Genomic DNA, 22039 nt, shown 5'->3' with positions numbered 1-22039 from the left:
CTTTGGTATGATCAGAGGCTCTCTTCTTTCCCAGGCCTTCTCCTCACTCTTCACTGTTGTCATCCTGGGTCTCCCTGCATACCCGCCACACCCCAGCTTTATTCTTCACAGGCAACCCCCTTAATCCGTTGCACATGTATTCCTGCTCAGGCAAATACCGCTTGGAAAACCCCGACTGACACACGATACACTGGGTTGTCTGAGGAAACAAACAGGTGGCAAGATGGGGTTTGGGGACCGAGTCACTCACCATCCAGCTGTTAAGTGAAAAACCAGACTTGATAATCCCTCCATAGAGAGGCAGGTATGATTTCCTAAAGGGCAATTTAGGAAAATGTCCCCATGGAGAGCACTGTCCTTGCTGATGTGGTAACAAAGATATTTGAAAGATATAGGATGAAAAATGCCTACCAGCATGGCATAGTTGACTGTTTACCACTAACCTGAATATAGGCTTATGGAGGGACAGTGATAGATTGAGAGCAGTTAACAAGATAACTAAAGTTAAGTGTGATAGCTGGAGGGCAACCCTGCTAGTTCGTACAGAAGCCCTTGTTTCCTGCCCTGGGAGAGCTGATGCAGTAGAGCAGGTGGCCCAGATTTCATAAATAGTACTGCAGAGCTCCAGAGACATTTAAACGTTCAGCAGAGACAGAACTGGCACCCTAAGGTCAGGGCAGAGGTTGGAAAATCCTGGAACCCTGACAGAATTGGAACACCTGAGTGAATGCTGACCAAGATGGCCTTAATGTGCCCCTCAGGTTGGCTAAACTTCAGGCAGTTTTTATTCTGCCTCTAAGCCTCTGGCCTCCCTTTCCTTAGAACAGGGGTGTCAAACTCATTTTCACCGGGCATCACATCAGCCTCCTGGATGCCTTCAAAGGGCCAGATGCAATTTTAGGGCTGTATAGATGTAACTACTGCTTAACTAGGGGCAAGGAGCTCGGTACTGCCACTGGGTAGAAACAAGGTGCTGCGCAAGATAAAATAAGGTGGGGGGCCAGATTCTGCCTGTGGGCCTTGTGTTTGCCACCTGTGCCTTACAGCATTTATTTTAGAAAACAAGTAGTTATATATTTTTCTTTGCCTGTCTGAGGCCCCTAGACTGTTACAACTCAGGAGAGTCATTCTGAAACACCTTAAGCCCATTCCTTCCAAATCTCTTCATGAGGGAAGATGGTGCACCATCTCGAAGTCAGTCACTGTGGGAGGGTAGCAGCCTAACTTCCACTGGCACCAGCTAGCGAACACAGTTGACCCAATAACAGAGAAAAACATTTCCTAATTCAGGAAGAAGTCAATGTGCTAGACACATCCTATTGATCCTGCTCATCAACCCCCTGCCTCCCATCCCCCCATTCTCCAGCACTTTTCCACTAGCTCACCCAGAACCTAAAACCCCTCCTGGCCCTTTGTTTCCATGGAGTTGAGCTCAGAATGAATTCTGGCTTCTCTCCTTTATTTCAATAGCTTTGAATAAAGTCTTCCTGTGCAATTTTTGCCTCAACAACCACTCTGAGAATTGTAGCTCTTCAGGTTCCTCAGACGCTGAGGACTTGCGGAGGGGAAGAGGCTGTCCCTTCTCAGTCAGAGCTAGCACTGCTCCAATGCAGGCAGAGGCTGCAGGACAACAGGTGCCCCTGCAAAGAGTCATATCCTCACCCCATCCTATCCACCAGGCTAATAACTGATTAAATTCCAGAGTAATCTGATGAGAGACCAGATTAGCCTGATTAGGGAGGAACAAAATTATATGCTGAAGAGGCTGCAAGAATTAACTATGGTGTATAAGCAGAGACCAAGGGAGCACCCCAGGGTTTAAATTTTGAGGGGGCTTGATCAAGGGGCCAGAATTAAAACACTATTGACTTGGCAGCATTTTCTTGGAAATTTTGACTTTATACCCTAGCAATGATCCCAGAAAATGAAGCAGACTCATTGTTAAGAGTGGCCCTTCGATGCCAGGAATAAATGATGGCCCACACTGAGCAAAGTGCAAACACCTGTGTTGCCCAGCAGACTATAGAGGAAGAAGACTAAGAAAGGAATGTGGGTCTGGTGGAATGGATGCTATGTGAGGCCAAAAGACCCATTGGAGGATTATGCTTCCTGGGAGGTCCTAGGGAATCCAGCATTCAGTAAGTCCAGCAGGAATGCATTGGTAGGGGGCAGCAGTATCCACAAGAAGTTCAGTGGTGGCTCATCTCGGAGTGACAAGACAGTCAGCAAGAGAGGTGCACACAGAGCTGGCCTGATCAGTACCCATGAGGATGATGATGCCTGAAAGTAATTGAGGTGAGGTGGCAGTGCTTAACTTTCAAAGGCAAAATCCCACAAATTGGTGTAGCAGCCAAGGTGGGGCTTGACCTTTAGGAAGTTATAGAGATTGTTAATAGAACATGACATCACAAAATGTAAATTAAACAGGTAGCCAATGAGTGTGGTTTACCATCTATAATTAGAAGCAGGCTAGCATAGAGGAGCAGCCTCTGAGGGCTGTTGTCTCAGTCAAACTTGCACTTCTTTGCCCAAACCTAAATCAACCTTGAGACCCAAAACCCACTGTTTGAAGAGATGATCCTGTGCACAGGAAGAACATCTCTGCACCACCATAGTAAGTATATACTGTAATGATTCCCCAAAGAGTGTTATAGCCATCTACTCAGGTGACCATATACTAGGGAAAATGAATACCCAGAGGACTACTGGCACAGAGTCTGAGTTGGCATTGATGCCTGGAGATTCAGTGTATCATCATAACTCCAGAGTTAGGGTGAGGACTACAAAAGTCATATAATAAATGGATCCTGCTAAGTCTGGCTTAGGATGAATCCACTGTGTCTGTAGACTCAATTCATGATCATGGTCATTTTCTGGTCTCCAAATATGAAACTGGGATTGTTACTTGGCAGTTGGAGCATTTCCCATTTTAGGTCCTTGAAATTATTGGAAATGCCAAGTGGAAGACTCCAAATTTCCTCCCAGCCAAGATCATAGATGAAAGCATCCATAAGGGATAGGAAGAAGCAGTAGAAGTTAGCACCATCATTAAAGACCTAAAGGATCCAGGGGTATGGCCATACATATCTCTAAAGCACCATTCTGGCCCTTGGAGGAAATGAATGGGTCATGCAGAATGACTGTAGACTACTGTAAGCTCAGCCTAGTAATAGCGCTGGTCATAGCTGCTATGCCATATGTGGTACTGCTGATTGAGCTGATGAATCAGCTCATGAATCAGCTCATGAATCAAGATTCAGTTGACGAATCTCTTTAGGTACATGATAAACAGGCATGGATTTTGGAAAAGAAGGCTCTTAAAATTCTGATAATAAAAGACCAGGGAAAAGTTTTATTTATGTGGAATGGACTATATTCCTCCACCCCACTATCATGTTTAAAAGAGATCTATATCATCTAGTATTTCATAGATTATCACATTGATAATTACATTGGTGGCATTACATTGATGCTAAATTGTATACTATGAAAAACTGGTATCTAGCACATTGAGGCCTTGCTAAGACATATTTCAAGGAACTGCTATTTCAGTCAAGTTTTTAGGTATCTAGTGGTCAGGAGCATTTGAGACATCCCCTGAAAGGTAAAAGACAAAATGATTCGTCTCCCAAATTCTATAATAAAAAAGAAGCACAACACCTGGTAGACATTTTTAGGTTCTGGCTGGAACACACTGTACACACATAAGTACTTTTATGGCTTGTAGGTCCAATGATGTGGAAGGTTTCCAACTTTGAATGAGTCCCAGAGTGAAAAAGAGCTCTGCAGCTGGTCGGACTGTGGTATAGACAACATGACCACTTGAGCTATATAATCTGGCAGGCTCTATATTATTGAAAGTGTCAGCAGTAGAAAAGGATGGAATATAAGTTTATGGCAAATCCCAGTGGGAAAATCATAATGTGTGGCATTGGGATTCTGGAACAAAGCCATGCCACCTGCAGTGTAGAATTATACTTCATTTGAGAATCTCCTGCTGGAATGATACTTGGCCCTGCTATGGAAAATTAATCTAGGGGAACCAAGTGACCACATGTCTGGAACTACCCATAATGAGCTGAGTTCTCTTAGACCTACAATGTCATAAAGTCAGAAGGCTCAGCAGTGGTCCATCATCAGATAGAAACTGTACATTTGAGATTAAGTCTAAATGACAACAGAAGGCACAGGCAAGCTGCACGAGTAGATGTCCCAGACTCCATGTCACTTACAATGGTTATACTAGTTGCCCTTTGTGAAGAATTTCTCCATGACCAGCTGAAGAAAGGGGAAAAGTCCAAGCCTGATTTATGGCTGGGTAGACTCAGTATGAGTCCATCCTGAAACTGAGTAACAGCAGATAGCAGTATTGATTGATAGAGTGGAGAATATCAAGGAGTGATATTGTATTGAAATGACAGATAACAGCAATAGTGGAATAATGGGGAGAGAAAATCCTCCCAGTGAGTAGAGAGGCACAAATGGAGAACCCAGTCATCCAGTCTTTCTGGAAAGAAAAGTTACCTAAGGGTAGAATGCACGCAGATTTCTAGGCATTTGCTAATGGCCTAGTAGCATGCTCAGGAACATGAAAGAAAAAGACTGGAAAATCAGAGACAGCAAGGTCTAAAATAACATGCAGACTTTTGGTGGAAAAGTATACACCAAAAAAGAGGCATTGAACAATGAAGTCGAGAAAATGATTTGGCTAGTTGTCATTGGCCACCTTTGTCATTGACCATCCCAGAACTGACATTTTAAACTTTTTAAAAAGATTTTTATTTATTTATTTTTAGAGAAGAAAGGGAGGGAGAAAGAGAGAGAGAGAGAGAGAAACATTGATGTGCGGTTGCTGGGGGCCTGCAACCCAGGCATGTGCCCTGACTGGGAATCGAACCTGTGACACTTTGATTCACAGCCTGTGCTCAATCCACTGAGCTACACCAGCCAGGGCTCCCAGAACTGACATTTTAGATACACAAATGGAATGTCCACAGTCACAATACAGGTATTTCTTGATCATGAACAATGATGATATTGACATTGTTAGATGATATTTGTGCTTTTTGCTTTCTTTTAATTGTCCCCATACCTTTCTATTGTGCCTAAAATCTAAAAACCAAGAATTATGACAATTATATAAACAAGTCATCCAGAAAATTACTAATAGCAGAATTATGTAGAAAGACAGAATTCTATCAGAAGTACTGTAGGTACTACAGAAAATGAGTCTTATTTTACTAATTACACATACTTAGATTCAGATATTGACGCATAATGAGTACACAATCTTGTTTAAAACTTGGCTAATTATAGTGACTTTTGGGGGAAGAGTCCATAAAATGGGCAGCCAATGAGTCAACATAAAATTTTCATTTAAGAAATACAATAGCCCTGGCTGGCATAGCTCAGTGGATCGAGTGCGGGCTGTGAACCAGGCATCGCAGATTCAATTCCCAGTCAGGGCAAATGCCTAGGTTGCAGGCCGTGGCCCCCAGCAACCGCACATTGATGTTTCTCTCTCTCTCTCTCTTCCCTCTCTAAAAATAAATAAATAAAATCTTTAAAAAAAAAGAAATACAATAATGTTCTCAATTTTGTTAGATCTATAGGGAACCTTGTGGAGTATGTAATTCTTTAGTCTAGGGAAACCAAGGCCTTTAGAAGGGAGATAGGGGTACATTATAGCATGAATTCATAGTAGAACTATGGCTAGAATTCCATTATTCTGACCATCTAGTGTGTTCCCACTAAGTCATAGAGTCTCTTGTACATAGGATAATATCATTTGAAAATACCATTTACCCATATGACATTCATATTTCTTAAAATAACTCAACACTTTGTTTAATTTTTCTTATGATAGCTCTAAATAACTTGTGTTTTCATCTTTCAAAAGGAGAATTAAAAATGCATTTTAAGAAAATCATGATAATATTAAAAACTGTGAAAAGGGATAACAGGTTGAAAATTCCCAAATTACTAATTTGTCCCCGTTATCTGCTCATACATTTGATAGTAAATATCATTTGGAAGATTTTAGTTCAATTATGCTGCCCCTGGAGACTTTTATGATTACCATATACCTTCTAGAGATAAGGTTATAGATTTTCCATCCTCAGCTCTAAAATCCCCTATAAAATCCTAACATGATTTTGTTCACTTTACTGAGAACAGCTCATTTTCAGGGCTTTTCCTATTTTAGATTCTAAACTGCAAATTATTTCTGGGGCATTAGCTAATCAGCATTTCACACTGACTTTCTCTAAACTTTTTTTTTCTTTTTCTCAGATTCCTAGTCAAGGCAAGTACTTCATCATTCAGGTGATGATACTGAGATCATAAGGTGATAAAAGCTTATCTGAGAATAATTTTCTCCTTCTTCTCTAAATATTGTACAAATCAGTCCTTTACTGTGAAATACTTTTATTATGTAAAATGTATTCTGTTTAATAGTGATCACTTTATATGAAGTTCACTGACAAACAATATTTAATTACAAGAAGTATTCTGTCTGAATTTGTTAATAAAAAAGGTCCATTTGTCTAAGATTTGACTGAATGCTAGAAAAAGGAAGGGACTTTAACATAAGGCCTAAAAAGGTGAATTGACTGTTCACCTCTCCCGTTCTATAGAATACTGAAACTCAGGAAAGTTTTCACTATTAGCCAACACCATTCTGGTTTCCAATCCTTTGTCCTCCTCTCCCTTCCCACACCACACTTCCCAACAAGCCCTTCCCTCACTCCAAACCCTCCTCCTTATAGAGTTCTGAGAGGGTTGTGCCTCTCCGTATTATCAGAGTTCCTCCTGACTCTGTTTCTTGTCCTTTTTATGTCCAGGGAAAAGAAAAGCATGTCTGCATGCACATGTACATGTGTACTGGAGCTGGGCGGTGGGTGAGAAATAAGCAGGTGACCAACAGGGCCTTAACATTTCACTTAGCTTAACCAAACTTTAGATAGGCTTTTTCCTGCCTGTAGATCCATGACCTCCCTTTCTTTAGATCTTACTTTATTTTTAATTTTGATATTTTTGATACTTTTAACTCATTCATAATTATACAAAACCCACATATTTAATAGGTAAGATTCAATGAATTTGGACACATCCAACCACCCATAAAGCCATCACCAACAGTAAAGGTAGTAAACATGTTCATCACCTGAAAACATTTGCTCATGCCCCTTTTTCCAGTGGTAAGAACACTTAAAGTGAGACTCATCCCCTCAACAAATTTCAGTGCAAAATACAGCATCCTTAGCTCCAGGAGCCATATCGTACAGGAGATCCCTAAAACTTACTCATCTCACATAATTGAAACTATACATCCATGGCTTTACTCCCCAGTGAAAGTGGAAAACTAGATAGGAAACATCTGCAATAGTCAAGTACGAGACAGGTTTAGAAAAAGAAAAGAGGAAGTCCTTCTAATGACTTGAATTTATTTGAAGGGGAGAGTGACAGACAAGATAGTGTTGAGAATGTTGTCTGGTTTCTTGCCATGATCTTGGCAATGGGAACCATTGAGAAGTTTTAAGGAGAGACATGTTATGGTCAGATACACATTTCAGATAGGTCACAGGAGAGTGTGTGGAGAATGCATTTGAAATGGAGGAGATAGTAACTACTATTCAAAGAAAGTAATTCAGCCCTTGCCAGCATGGCTTAGTTGTTTAGACCATCATCCCATAGCTGAAGGTTGAGGGTTTGATTCCCAGTCAGAACACAAACCTAGGTTGCAGGTTCAATCCCAGGTAGGGCCACATATGATCCTCTGTCAGGGCAGTGCACATACAAGAGGCAACTAATCAATGTTTCTCTCTCACATTGATGTTTTTCTCTCCCTCTCTCTCTAAAGCAATAAAAAAATGTCCTTAGGTGAGGATTTAAAAAAAAATTTAAAGAAAGTAATGCAATAGCTCCCTGGATGGTGTGGTTGTTCAGTTAGTTGAAGAATCCTCCCATAACTAAAAGGTTATTGGTTCAATTTCTGATAAGGGGATTCTGATAAGGAAACCTAGATTGTGGGTTCGGTCCTGGTCCGGGAATGTTCAGGAGGTAACCAGTCGATGCTTCTCTCTCTCATCAATGTTTCTCTCTCTCTAAAAAGCAAAGAAAAATATCCTCAGGTGAGGATTAAAAAAAAAGTAATTCAATAGCATATGCCTTTAAATGTCTACAGCAGTAGATTTGAATATTGCTTTTTAAGAGACTTTTTGAAGAATTCAAAGGCTCTAATCAATTGACAACAATAGTTTCTTGAATTTCACAGATAGAACAAGCAAATTAAGTGAATTCTTTAACTCAACAGAGTAAAGCTGACCCCTACAAAAGAAACTTTTCTTCATTGAAAGCAGAAATGTCATCTGAACATCTTGAGATCGGTATGATCTTGGTAAAGTATTACACAAGGGAATAAAAGAAAATTGGTCAGTTTTGCTAATAATCAGTTGTTGTCTCAGTACATCTATCCTTTTTTAAACTTTTAGGTGCAAATCTATGTATATTAAAGAAAATGATAATCTCACTTGTTTTGAAACATGCTCTGAAGTATAGAGTCTCTTAAATATGTGTGGATATATTTTATTTGCAATTTTTTGATTGATAAACAAGATAGATTCAGATATTACCCTTTCTGAATTATAAGACTTAATTTTAGCAATATTATTATACTAAAAATGAGAATGTAAGTCAGTTTATTCAATTTTACCTTTTTTTAACTTCCATTTTTAACAATTATACATCCTATGGTCTAGTGAGTTTTTCCTGAGATCTGAACTCTCTTGCACATCTGTCTTTTCATCTAATCTATCTGGTAAACCCAATTAATTAAAATTTACTGTATTGGTTCTATGCTCTTACATACAAACCAAGACAAAGCTAAGGAAAGTCATAGGAAAAGGCAGATTGGTGTCATTAGGTACAGTCACTTAGCTCCTAAAAGCCTTCAGCACAGTGCAGCATCCTACACTTTCTGCCCACTTGCTCTCCCACTCTTCTTCAGGACTGATTTAAAGCCCCTTTATTCTCTTTAAATATGTAACCCTTCTTCAGCTCCTCTTCAAGCAGATGACCTCATACCATATTTCACTGAGAAAATCATTTCCATCAGAATGAAAATCTCTTAACCTTCTCTTATCAAACCTATCCATCTATCTGTATTAATTTTCTCTTTTTCTTTTTGTTTGTTTCACTAGGGTAGTAGTTTTAAGCCTTGGCTACACCTTAACAGCATCTGAGGAGCTTTAAAAATATTCTTTTGTCTGAGTTCACCAATCAGAGATGATGATTTAACTGGTCCAGGCTGGAGTTTGGGATTCCACATTTTGTAGAGCTCTTGAGATGATTGTGATGTGTAGTCCAGGCTGGAAACCGGTGATTAGACAAAAATTTTTCTTTCTCCTCTTAAAGAGGAGTCATTGGACTAGTTGGACTTCATCTCCCCATATCGCACACTAAAATGTATTAATTCCCTTTTCTCTATATGTAGAGGGAGTGTAGAGAATCACTCCCTCTCAAGTATGTTCTTCCCAATGACTCTGCAAATTGTTCAGTCCTCTCTCAAAAGTCATACCAAACCAACTGACCAACCAACCAAGGAACCAACCAAGAAAAAATGTTGTATTTCTCTTTCATAGTTTTATGTGTCAACTTGACTAGGCTGTCATACCCAGTTATTCACTCAAACACTACCAGAAGCATTGCTGTGATGGTACAGGCATACCTCAGAGATACTGAGGGCTCACTTCTTGACGACTGCAATAAAGAGAGTTATAATCTTTTTGCTGCTGGTGGGCCTTGTCATCAATTTGTAAATATGCAACATCTTTGAAGCATAATAAAGTGAAGTGCAATGCAACAAGATATGCCTTTATTTTGTAGAGATAACATCTCTAATAAGCTCATTTTAAGGAAGATTATCCTAAATAATGTGAGTGAGTGTGGCTGATCACATCAGATGAAAGGCTTTAAAAGGCTTTCAAAAGCTTGGGCTCCAAAATGAAGACATTCGACCTGTGGCTTGCAGGTGTCAGCTTCTGCCTCAGAGATTTTAGTGTGCCCTTGATGAAATACAAACGTCTAAAATAGTCAAATACTTGTTGAGTCCATTTATCAAAACTGGTTTTGAACCCTATCATTTCACAGAAACAGCCAACACAAGTTATAATCAACCATGTTTTGCTAAACACATTTTTCAATCTCTTTCTCAAAAAGCATAATTGCAGTTAACCATTACCTTTTGGTGCTCTTTAAAAAGTTTGAACTGTAAAATATAATACATAGGTGTAGTGTAACCCTGGCTTTTTTTTTTCTTTTTTATAATTCAAGTACATGATATAAATTTTGATTGCAAGAGGTATCCTTTTCAAAGACTGGAATAAACACAGTGCCAGACACAAGACTAAAGAACCAGGCTGATTTTAGAGTTGATTTCAATAACTGACCTTATAGGCTACTTGTTTGCTTTCTCCTCCAGAGCTTTAAATTGCAGCTCTTCTATTTTAAATTCACCAGTAAACAGTGAGCCGGTGAAACCCTAGGCCCCACTCTGACCCCAGCTAAAGCAGAAGCCAGGCCCATGAGCACTTTCTTCATCCAGGACTTCCGCTGTGTGGCCCCAGTTGTGCTGTGTGATTTCCAGGTCTTGTACGCAGTAAACCAGCATGTTTTCAAGGTTTCCTAATGGTTATTGCTGAAGTACATCCTGAAGTCATAAGAACCACAAGGGTTTGTCCAGCTACAGCATTGGTTATTGGTAGGTTGAGACCAGTGTGAGACAATAGAAGTGTATATGGTTTAAATAATAATTATACAAATACCCATATAATTATGGCACAGATTAGGAAGTAGAACATTGTTAGTATCTTACAACCCTGTAAATACTATTCTCCAATAACATCTGTTTTCTTCATACATGCAGTACCCTATCCTTTCTTTTGTGATAATCATTCCTTTAATTTCTTCATAGTTTTTAGAAATACACCGTGTTTTTGTGGCATGCTACTTTTTCTCCATGTATTTGTGAAACTCACCCATATGGATATGTATAGACTTGTTTGTTCATTTTTGTTGTCTTACATTATTCTGTTGCATTATTATACTACACAATATTTACCCATTTTCATTATTGGTGATTTTTGGTTTGTTTTGAGTTTGGGGCTATAATAAATGCTACGGCTATAAATATACTTTCAAGTATGATATTCAGTATCCTTAATGATGTATAGAGCAAGGTCACATAACCAATCACAACAGTTGGCAAATTCAAAAAGGAATTTCCCCGCTAAGCTTTACCAGTGCATACTGGCTAAACAATCACCCACCATACTTAAAAATGTCTCCTAGTTGACATGTTCAAGAGTTTTTCCTGTCTGCATCTAGTAGAATTAAGTTATAAGGTACTGGGAGCTTCCAGTGAAGACAGGAGCATGAGTAAATGTAGTAATCAGGACCTCCTACAACCACATCAAATTTACAACTAAGTTACAGAACAACCATCATTCAACACTTCCTGAAATCTAGCTAAACAGAAGTCCTACAACTAAGTATATACAGAAAAAGACAAACTGAGACTAGTAGGAGGGACAGAGAATGGAATGGGCTGGTCCTACACACTCATGTGGCAGTTAAAAATTGGGAGGGATATTTTGCCTCTGAAAGTTCCCATTGAGGAATGAATGGTCCCAGACTCATACCAGGCACTCCAGTCCAGGGTTCCAGTGCCAGGAAAAGAAGTCCCTGAAACGACTGGCTGTGAAAACCAGCAGGGATTATGGCTGAGTGAGAGAGAGTCCTCCTAGAGTTCCAGGTGTTCCTCTAAAAGGGCCCATGCATAGTCTTACTTGGACTCACTTGTTCTGAGCTCCAGCCCTGGAGCAGCAACTCAAAGGCACCAGAGATTTATGGGGTGCGAATGAGTTGTCAGGCTTCAGGATAAGATCTGGAAGGGCAGCTTTCTCCCAGAGAGAAGTGCTGACAGAGGCCATTGTTCCTTTGCTAAGCCTTCTTCCACGGAGCTAGAAGGCAGGCTCCATACTGAGTCTCTATCAACCTGCTAACACTGGTTGGCCAGTCCAGGTGATCTCCTGTGGCCCTGTCCCTTGCTACTTATGAGTATACCCAAGCCGTTTCCAGTAGCTTTTTCACACACACACACACACACACACACACACACAACCCGGTTCTCTTGGCTCATGCTTCAGACTTTCCTAAAATCTCTTAAAGGTTCACAAATTGTAAACAAAACAGCATATGGCCTTGGTGTGCCCTGTATGCCTTGCTAAGTGGCACCAGGCCCAGCACTAGCTGGTGCTGGCCTGGGCTCATAGCTTTGCCTTACCTCCAAGGCCAGGACAAGTAGCGGCCATTTGCAGATCACTTTGTAGCTCATGCTGGGTGACTCCAGGCAGGGCACAGGAATCAGCTGACTTTGGTCTGCACCTCATGGGAGGCCCCAGAACCAGAACATGGGTGGGCAGTTTCAGACCATTCGAAAGCACCACTTAACCACCTCAAAACCTGAACCACTTAAGAACTCAGCGGGCAACACATCTTGCTTTGTGGAGTTGGCCACTGAACAACAGATCCTCTGCTCTGATCACTGCCAGTCCTCGAAGTCAATCACCTGGGGAATAAATCTCTTTCACTGACAGCAATCAAGACTCAACTACAATGGGAGGGTGCACACAATCCACATAGGAGGTGGGGACATGCACTTTCCCAAGTTCTAGTGACCTGAGAGGATGTGCTGTTGTTAGCCTTACAGGACACTTACTACATAAGGCTACTCTACTAAGACTGAGAGACACAGCATCTTTATCTAATGCATAGAAACAAATGCAGGGAGGCAGCCAAAATGAGGAGACAAAGAAACATGTCCCAGATGAATGAACAGAACAAAACTATAGAACAAGACCTCAACAAAAAGGAGATAAGCAATCTACTGGATGCAGAGTTCAAAACACTAGTTATAAGGATGTTCAATGATCTCAGGGAGAACTGCAACACAGAGATAGAAAACATAAATTGGAGATAGAAGACATATAAAAGACCCCCTCAGAAATGAAGGATACACTAACTGAAATGAAGACTATATTATGGGGAATCAATGAAAGAATAAATGAAGCAGAGGATCAAACCAACAATTTGGAAGATAAGAAAGAAAAGAACTCCCAATCAGAACAGCAAAAAGAAAAAAGAATACAAAGAAATGAGGACAGTTTAAGGAGTCTCTGCAACAACTTCAAGCACACCAAGTATTGCATCATGGGGATGCCAGAAGAAGAAAAGAGAGAGCAAGGAATTGAAAACCTGTTTGAAAAAATAATTACTTAAAACTTTCCTAACCAGGTGAAGGTAACAGACATACAAGTCCAGGAAGTACATAGTTCCAAACAAAATGAACCCAAAGAAAACCACACCAAGGCACAGCATAATTAAAGTGCCAAAGATTAAAGACAAAGAGGAAATCTTAAAAGCAGAACAGAAAAGTAATTAATTACCGACAAGGAAACCCTCATAAGATGTCAACTGATTTCCCAATAGAAATTTTGCAGGCCAGAAGAGTCTGGCACAAAATATTCAAAGTCATGAAAAGTTAGGACCTACAACCGAGATTACTCTACACAGCAAAGATATCCTTAAAAATCAAAGGACAGATAAAAAAATTCTCAGACAAGAAAAAGCTAAAAGAGTTTATCATTGCCAAATCAGCATTATGAGAAATGTTAAATGTTTAGGAAGACAAAGAAGAAAAAAATGAAAGATAAAAAATATGAATAATAAAGTGGCAATAAATAAATATCTATCACCCATATGTTCACTACAGTATTATTTATGACAACCAAGATATGGAAGTAACCTAAGTGTTTACCAATAGATAAATGAATAAAACAGTGGTGCATATATACAATGGAATATGACTCAGCCATAAAAAAGAATGAAATCTTGTCATTTGCGACAATATGGATGGACCTAGAGGGCATTGTGCTAAGTGAAATAAATCAGGCAGAAAAAGACAAATGCCATACGGTTTTACTTAAATGTAGAATCTAAAATAACAATATAAATGCACAAGCAGAACAGAAAGAGACTCAGAGAGAACATTTCGATGGTTACCAGAAGGGAAGGGGGTTGGAGGATGTGTGAGAAAGATGTAGGGATTAACAAGTACAATTTGGTAGTTATAGTATAGTCATGGGGATGTAGAGTACAACATAGGGAATACAGCGAAAAACATTGTACAGCGAAAAAACAATAACATAGTTATTGTAATAACTATGTATGGTGTCAGATAGTTACTGGATTTATCAGGATGGTCACTTCATAAGTTATATAAATGTCTAATCACTGGGTTATACACTGAAACTAATAATATTGTTCATCAAGTGTAATTGAAAAATAAAAATTATTAAAAAGAAAAAGGTTGGAAGTTATGGTAATTTTCAATAATACAAGGTAATTTCAAGCTATTTTTAAAATGTTTGTAATGATTTATGCTTATGTTAATTTATATTTACCTGAAAATTTCATTTATAACAGTTGGCTTCCTCAGACTAGTTTTTTACCTATTTATAATATATGTAATATCATATATATGATATATTACATGATATATATGATATATTACATATATCAATATATGTAATATAATATATATAATATCATATATCACTGTAGTTTAAATTGGAATATCTGAAAACTGATGAGATTGAGCGTCTGTTTATATGTTTATGAACCATTTGGATTTCTTCTCATGTAAAGTATCTGTTCAAGAGTTTTCCTTATATTTCCATTACATTGCTTTTCTTTTTCCTCTGATTTCTTATGTGTTTTTGACATGAATATATCTTTCCTAATTTTTTTTCTCTCCCTGTCAACTTCTTTATGGCATCTGAGGAATAGAAGTCTTTATTATTATGTAATTGAATTTATCAACTTTTCCTTTTATTTAGTAAGTTTTGTTTAAGAAATCTTTTCCTCCCCCAAGTTTATGAAGCTATTTTCTTATATTTTCCTCTGAATGTTTTATAAATTTCTTTTTCAAATTATATGGAATTTATATTTGCAAAGTGTGAGAGACAGGGCCCAATATTATTTTTTCAAGTGATTGCTCAGTTGACCTATGCTATTTGAGAGTTCGTGCTTTCTTGCAGATCTGCTTTATTTTCTCTGTTGTATTTGAAATGTCCCTTCATATATGAGTCTGTAACTTTGTTCCATTGTTCAATTTATCTATTCTGTGTCAGCATTATACTCTCTTTAGTTTCCATATTGTTATAATAGGTCTTAATATCTGATAGAAATTATTCTTATATCTTGTTCTTTCTTTTTAAGTGTGCTCTGGCTCTTTTGGCCCTTTGTACTTCAACATAAATTTTATAATCAGTTTACCAAATTCCACACACTTTTGAAAAACTTAACTGCATTGAATCAATGAATTTTGTAATTTAGGATGAGTTACATATCATTTAAATATTCAATTTTTTAATTAATGATCATTTCATTTAGATCTTAATATCTTGATAAATTTTAGTATTTTCTTTATAGAGTCTTGAACTTTTTTGTTAATTTACTCCTAGGTATTTGATACTTTAAATTGCCTCTTTCTTATTCACATTCAGGGAAAATTTTATTTTTGTATTTTTCTATTTTGTAGTTCTTTGTATTTAGTAAATGACAAATTCTCATATGTTCTAAAACAAATTGTTGGCTGTTTTGGGTTTTCTGTACACAAAGACATAAAATCTACAAATAACTGTAGTTCTTTTCTTTTACTTCTTACTCCATTATTTGTATTTATTTCTAGCCTTGACACAATGGCTGGAAACTCTGATAAAGGTATTGAAAAGAATGATGGCCATATGCATACTTGCTTTGTGGTTGAGAAAGAAAAGCCCTCAATCCATTTACCACCAAGCTTCTTGTTCATCTGTTCATCCATTTGTTTGTTTGTTTCCTTTGGTGGGTAATATTTATCAGATTTAAAGAGTACTCTTTCCCTCCAGGTGTGCTATAAAGTTTTGTTATGAATTTGGATTTTGAATTTTATCAAAATTGCCCAGCATCTTATAATTTTATACTTTAATACACAACCAATGCACTAGCTTTCATTAGTTTGTTTTCCAACATTGAGATAATCTCGTGTAACTTGGAGTTCAACTTGGTCTTGATTCTTATTACTTTTATACATTGCTAGATTGGATTTTTTAAGTTTTGGCTTTGGGTGTTAGCAACTATATTAATTTCTCATACTCGATAAGTGTAACTTGGCCTTCTTTCTCCTTCGATTGCCACAGGTTTGTTAATTTTATTGATCTTCTCAACTGAATTGTTGGAAATTTATTTTTTACTGAATAATTTATTTATTTCAAACTATGGTGATAGAGGAAAACATTCCACTTCCTCTGCCTTTATCCCAACTTTTCTACAAAAACTATACTACTGGGTAATCAAATACTGGTTGAGGGGGCGTTTATCTTTTTAAAAGTATCCCAAGTAGAAGTGATGACTGACCAGCATGTCACCACTTTGTAACATCAGGTTAATTAACAGATCTATTGTAGGCATTGAGCAACAGTGGCTGTGAGTGGAACAAATGAGACAGCCAAGCATTGTGTGTCTCCTGATGGTGGAATACAACACAATCCTGTCAATCAGGTCAAATCTGTAGAGCAAAAGCACACAAGCCAGGCAACACGAGGCAGAGGAACTCGTTAACAACACTCTGAGTATGGAATCAGCAAAATATGGATTTCGAGGAATCACACCAGTGGAAAAAACAAGTTTCTTCAACAAGTAAGATTCACTGAAACGGAAGTGGTGGGGAGGAGAATATGTTGACTAGAAGATGCTTACAAAACAAAAGGAAAATAAAACAGGAAAACTGCATGAGTGTTTACTAGGCAGATGACAGTGACAAACCAGGAAACAATCATCATAAATATCAGGATACTGATTACATTAAAGGGAATTGTGGTAGTAATGGGTTAAATGGAGGTCTTTGGAGATCACTGGCTGAATTCAATTTCTTAGTCTGGTGGTGATTACAAGAGCATCTTACATATAATATTAATTTATTAAGCTAACATTTGTTTTCTGTGTTGTGTAAAATATATTTTAAATGTGGTACGTAAATGTGCTGGTGATATATTTTTCACAGAAAATGTCCAAAATGTTGTATTTATATATTAAGTATCAATTTATCAGGTTGATAAACACAAGAAGTCAAAGTTGATATTTTCAATGTTTATTAGTAAGGCTGATGCAACAGCCTTTAAATAGCACAATTTGAATAAGTTATCAAGATACATCTTGTATACAATCACAGAACCAAGACATATTTTTACATAGAGTAAAATTCAAGACAGATCTACAAGCATTTTTAATTCAATTCTCATGTATTTCAGTTCAGTTTTTATAACCCTTAGCCCCCAAATTTGTGTTTGTCCATCAGATTTTCCAGAGAGATTTCAGTAGAACAGAAAAGAACACATCAGCAGATCACCAACACGGCATGCAACATATAGTTTGAAACGAGACATATTTCCAAGTATTTTGAAACCAATTTTATTAGGTTTTATTTTTTCAGATAAGAATGATTTTTCCTTTAACATCAGATGTGTTTTTGTTAGGATATCAGCACACACATTAATCGGTAGTGGGAGCACCTGAGCACATCACCAACAAATATATAGACACAATCAAACAATAATCATATTCACATGCTGAATGCCAAATGAAATCAATACTTCAACTTTGTCTATTTCACCAAATGTATAGTTATATACAGGGTAACGAATTAAGAAAATGCTCTCAATCTACCTATCAGATAAGGAATCATTTGATTTAATGGGTATCTTTAACAACAACAACAACAACATGGAACATACAGAACATATCAATGTGTCATATTCAATGAGAAAATCTACTTCACTCATTCATTCTTGTATTACATCAAAGGCAAGTAATTATTAAAGAGACAGCTCATAATTATTCATTGAACTTTCACTTCCATCTCAAGCTCAAAAGAGGGAACATCACTCTGTCATACTTAGAGTTATAAACATATATAGCTGTAGTCGGCTGCTTTTGGAATATTAGACATTGTAGCAATGAAAATAAGCTTTTAAAAATATTATTAGTTATGATTTAAATAACAAAGTAAAAAAATACTATAAATATCTTTATGATATCTTAATGAAATGAAACATTGATCAAATAATTTCTAATAAATTGGGCACAATATAGTATATAATTTTAATTTACTTCACATCACCACCAGCCTAGTGTCACTACGGCTATCACCACTATCATCACAACCGTTCCTATAATAAGAATCAGTTTCAGCTGGTTACCAGCTATAATAGTCCCACAATATAGCTATTTGAATGTGTGTGATCCACAAAATTAATTCCATGGATAGGCTGAAAATATGCATTTAGTAGTGTGAGTAATTACAATATGGGCAATATTAAGGAGCAAAGTGATCACTGCCCCTTTGTCATGGATACTGTTCTTTTAAACTGAAATGGTAAATAAAAAATTCAGAGTCACCAAAAGTCTCCTTTATCTTAAGTAATAACAGGGAAAAAAACTTTTTGCAACTAATGTTGTTTAAGTCTGCAACAACCATTCTGTAAATCCCTGTCCTTTGTGAAACTTCTTTCTGTGCTTTTGGTTCTACAGCTAAAAGGTGTTTAGGACCAAATTTTAAACCATGAAGCAACTTCAGTCTCTGATGACTCAATGAAACTGTGGGGAAAATTAAGATGTTTTTCAAGATATAAGAGCTGTAAATGGACTAATCACATGTTATTAAGAGATTACAAACTTTGTCACTATTAGGTTTAAAAAAACTAATTCCAATAAAATAAAATAAAAAGTGGAAAATCATGTGCTGTGATATATACAAAAAAGTAAAAAACACCAAGATCCCTATTTGCAATTAAAAAAGAAATAGTTTTGTTTTTAGAAGGGTTACCAACATCATTCATAAATGCATTCACGTAAGGATTGGTGTTGCATAGAATAATTCCATCACAAGCCAGGAGACTGGGTAGCTGCACTCTTGGAGCACTTTGGCAGGATCTCGTGTTCTCTTAAGTGGGATGCTGGTGCGCAAAAAGAAGCCCTGTTGTTAGCTCTCCTGATGGACCTGGCCTCACCACCAGTTTCTTGGAACAGAGGAGCACCTATAGTGGAAAGACTCCTACTCTTACAGGTCAAATAGCTACCCAGGGGTGATCTTTGTTTTGGTGGCACCTTCAGTTGAATTATTCTAAAAGAAATTACAACTGGAATAAAGTAAACGAACTGGTTATACAACCTCTCATGCATACCTCTGGATGTAAGTGGCTGCAAAAGAGACCAAAGGTAGGCCAGAGTTCCCTTTTATGGGAAAATAGTAGAGCCTTTTTATGTCAGATTTTTTCTGAACCCTTTTCTTCTCCAGTTATGAGTGATGATTATCAACTTCCTAAAATGCTGACTTTTTCTGGAAATATCCATGGCAACCATTAACAGATATAGTTGTCTCTAAAAATAAAATCCTAGCACTATCACATCTTTAGGGATCCCCTCCCTGCATGCTCATTTTAAAGAAATATCAATGGTAAACGACACTGCATTGTCAGGGCAGGAAGAATGAAAAATAAAAGGAAGAATAAATGACTATTACCTTCCTTAGAGGAAGAGTGAATTTGTATTTTTTCATGAATATAATAAAGATATACAACCTGAAACTTATTAGCAATTTTTTAAACTTTCAATGTATTACATTTAATCAATTCCCCTCAAATTTAAAGTATGTTTTTCTTTAAAAATGAGGGAGTTCAATATCCAAGAAATATATTTAGAGATGATTTCTCTAAACCTACTAAAATCTCACCCTTCAATAAAGAAGTAGGTCTTCAGTTCTGAATGCTCTGAGTAGCATTTAATTTTTTTTTTGAGGGGGTAGCACATGGGAATAGGATAAAATCAGTATACTTTATTTAATTTATAATAATCGAATTGTAAAATAATTTTCATGTATTCTTTTTTTCAGGTTGAATGAAAATTTATATTTTAAAGAAAAATGAGTTTTGGAGCTAATATACTGATCTTATCCATGTTAATATGTGCCACTGGTTAGCAGTATGCTTTTTTGCATATAAAATTCAAAAAATAAAAGAACTGTGTAATAATTCTTCATTTATGTGTATAAAACTATACTTGGGAATGTGCTTTCATTTTCTCTCATAGATCAATTAGTTTGACCACCCAATATCCCATTAGGAAGGCTAGGAATATATAACATTTTTATCCTACAAATAAGAACACTGGGGAACATGAGTTTAAGTGACATGTCAAGGAGACACAGTTAGCCAGTGGCAGAACCAAGACCCAAAGCCAGGCTTGTTCATCACAGTTGAGTGTGCTTCCTGACATTCCTTGTTACTTCCTTTGTTAATGTTGATTGATGGACAGGAGGATGCTTCATTTTAATGACTTAGACATTGGTCCTTTTACTCTATACAGTTAAAATAGTGCAAATTTTATTTTAATCTCAATATGATGTCGACTTTTCCCATATTTTCCCAACATGGATGAACCTGATCACTGTGATATTGTCACTAAAGGCGGAAAATGGAGCAGAGAATTTGAGTGGTGTCAGGGTTTTCACTAAACAACCAATCAATGTGCTAAGGCAAACAATTATAAAAGAGCAGAAAATGACACCGGTTTAATTAATGAATGCCACAGATTACTATGACTTGTTTGCCAGAGGAAGAATTTTCACTCCGTCAATATATCATTTAAAAGAAATGAAATATGTGGGATAATACATTGATTTGCAATTCCACAAAGAAAGAATTACCATGCCTGCTAGAACATACCAATTTAATCTGTGTCCTTTGGTATGTAGATTGCAAATGTCTTGGTATAAGGGTAAGTTATGAAGATTTCATTTTCAACCAGGGTTCCAATATTTTGTGATGCAATATTGTCTTTACCAGTTCTGGCTTTATTTCTACATAAATGTAATACCATTTCTACTTAGTATTATCTTCATTCTACATTATTTCAAATTGTACAAATGTGCTTTTACAACATGGATTTCAAAATTAGTGTCGTTCACACTTGTAACATTTACACAGTGAAAATCTGTACAGTGTAGTCTAAAAGCCATAATTTCTACACTTTCAGTTTTCTTCTTCCTATGACCACACTACTTTACTTCTAGCCTTGGATACATATTGTAGGTGTATTGTAGGTAAGAATCTCAAAATAGTAAGTTGTCTGAGAAGATGAAGAAAAAAGATTTTGAACTTTCGAAAACAGATTTGTTAACATCAGTTCTTTCTTTTTGACCAAGTTCCTTTTTGCATAACGGATTACTTTTGTTTGCATTAGAAGCCATTTTAATCTTTGCACTCTGCGTTTAGCTCTCTCAACTCTGTTCAAAGATTTTTGCATTGAGTAATCAACATTTTTCTTACTGCGATATTGTCTTGACAGCTGCAAGAAATCCAAGGTCTCAGAGTTTCTTTTTGGGGGGGGGGGCCTTGATACATGAAACTTGTTCATTTGTGTTTGTTTCTGGGTTCCACAACACATTCACAAGGCTTTAAGTATATTTTTGCCTGTTGTTCCTCCTCTCAGGTTCATCCCAGAAAACACAGCTTAGTACAATAGAATCCAAATATAGTGTTCATTTGAGATCACGTAGTGCAGTTGCTCCACCCTGAGCAGACACACTTCAGTGGGTTTGAGTAGGACTGACCAAAAGTTTGTGCCAGTTGACTATTCTTTTTCTGAGATCCACTTTGTCAAGCCAGATACAGGCTTCACCAATCAAGGTCTTTTTCATAAATTTCCCTCCATTGGAGAAAAGTAAAATCTAGAAAAAAGAGCCAAAGTTATATATACATTTATATATTTTCAAACTCTTTTAAGGACATTTTATCATCAAAGATAAAACACAAACAAGAAAGGGTGAGGGTGAGATATAGTAGCAGGCATACTTATGAGTGAGCTCATAACAAGAATGTCC

At 37.1% G+C, this 22039-nt stretch overlaps 1 protein-coding gene across 6 annotated transcripts in view; it reads right to left on the bottom strand.

The window, feature by feature from the left end:
* Nucleotides 1-17235: 17235 nt before the first annotated feature.
* The window catches only part of PCLO (piccolo presynaptic cytomatrix protein), a 353058-nt gene continuing 348254 nt past the window's right edge, over nucleotides 17236-22039 (bottom strand). For all 6 annotated transcript variants that reach the window (XM_036010675.1, XM_036010676.1, XM_036010678.1 and 3 more), the window contains one exon: nucleotides 17236-21886. In XM_036010675.1, coding sequence (XP_035866568.1) covers nucleotides 21746-21886 — 141 coding nt within the window. In that variant the 3' untranslated portion in view covers nucleotides 17236-21745. The remainder of the gene's footprint in view (nucleotides 21887-22039) is intronic.

The sequence above is a fragment of the Phyllostomus discolor genome, chromosome 10 (genome assembly GCF_004126475.2).
Source record: "Phyllostomus discolor isolate MPI-MPIP mPhyDis1 chromosome 10, mPhyDis1.pri.v3, whole genome shotgun sequence".
NCBI classification, from domain to species: Eukaryota; Metazoa; Chordata; class Mammalia; order Chiroptera; family Phyllostomidae; genus Phyllostomus; species Phyllostomus discolor.
This window is presented reverse-complemented; position numbering and strand designations above follow the sequence as displayed.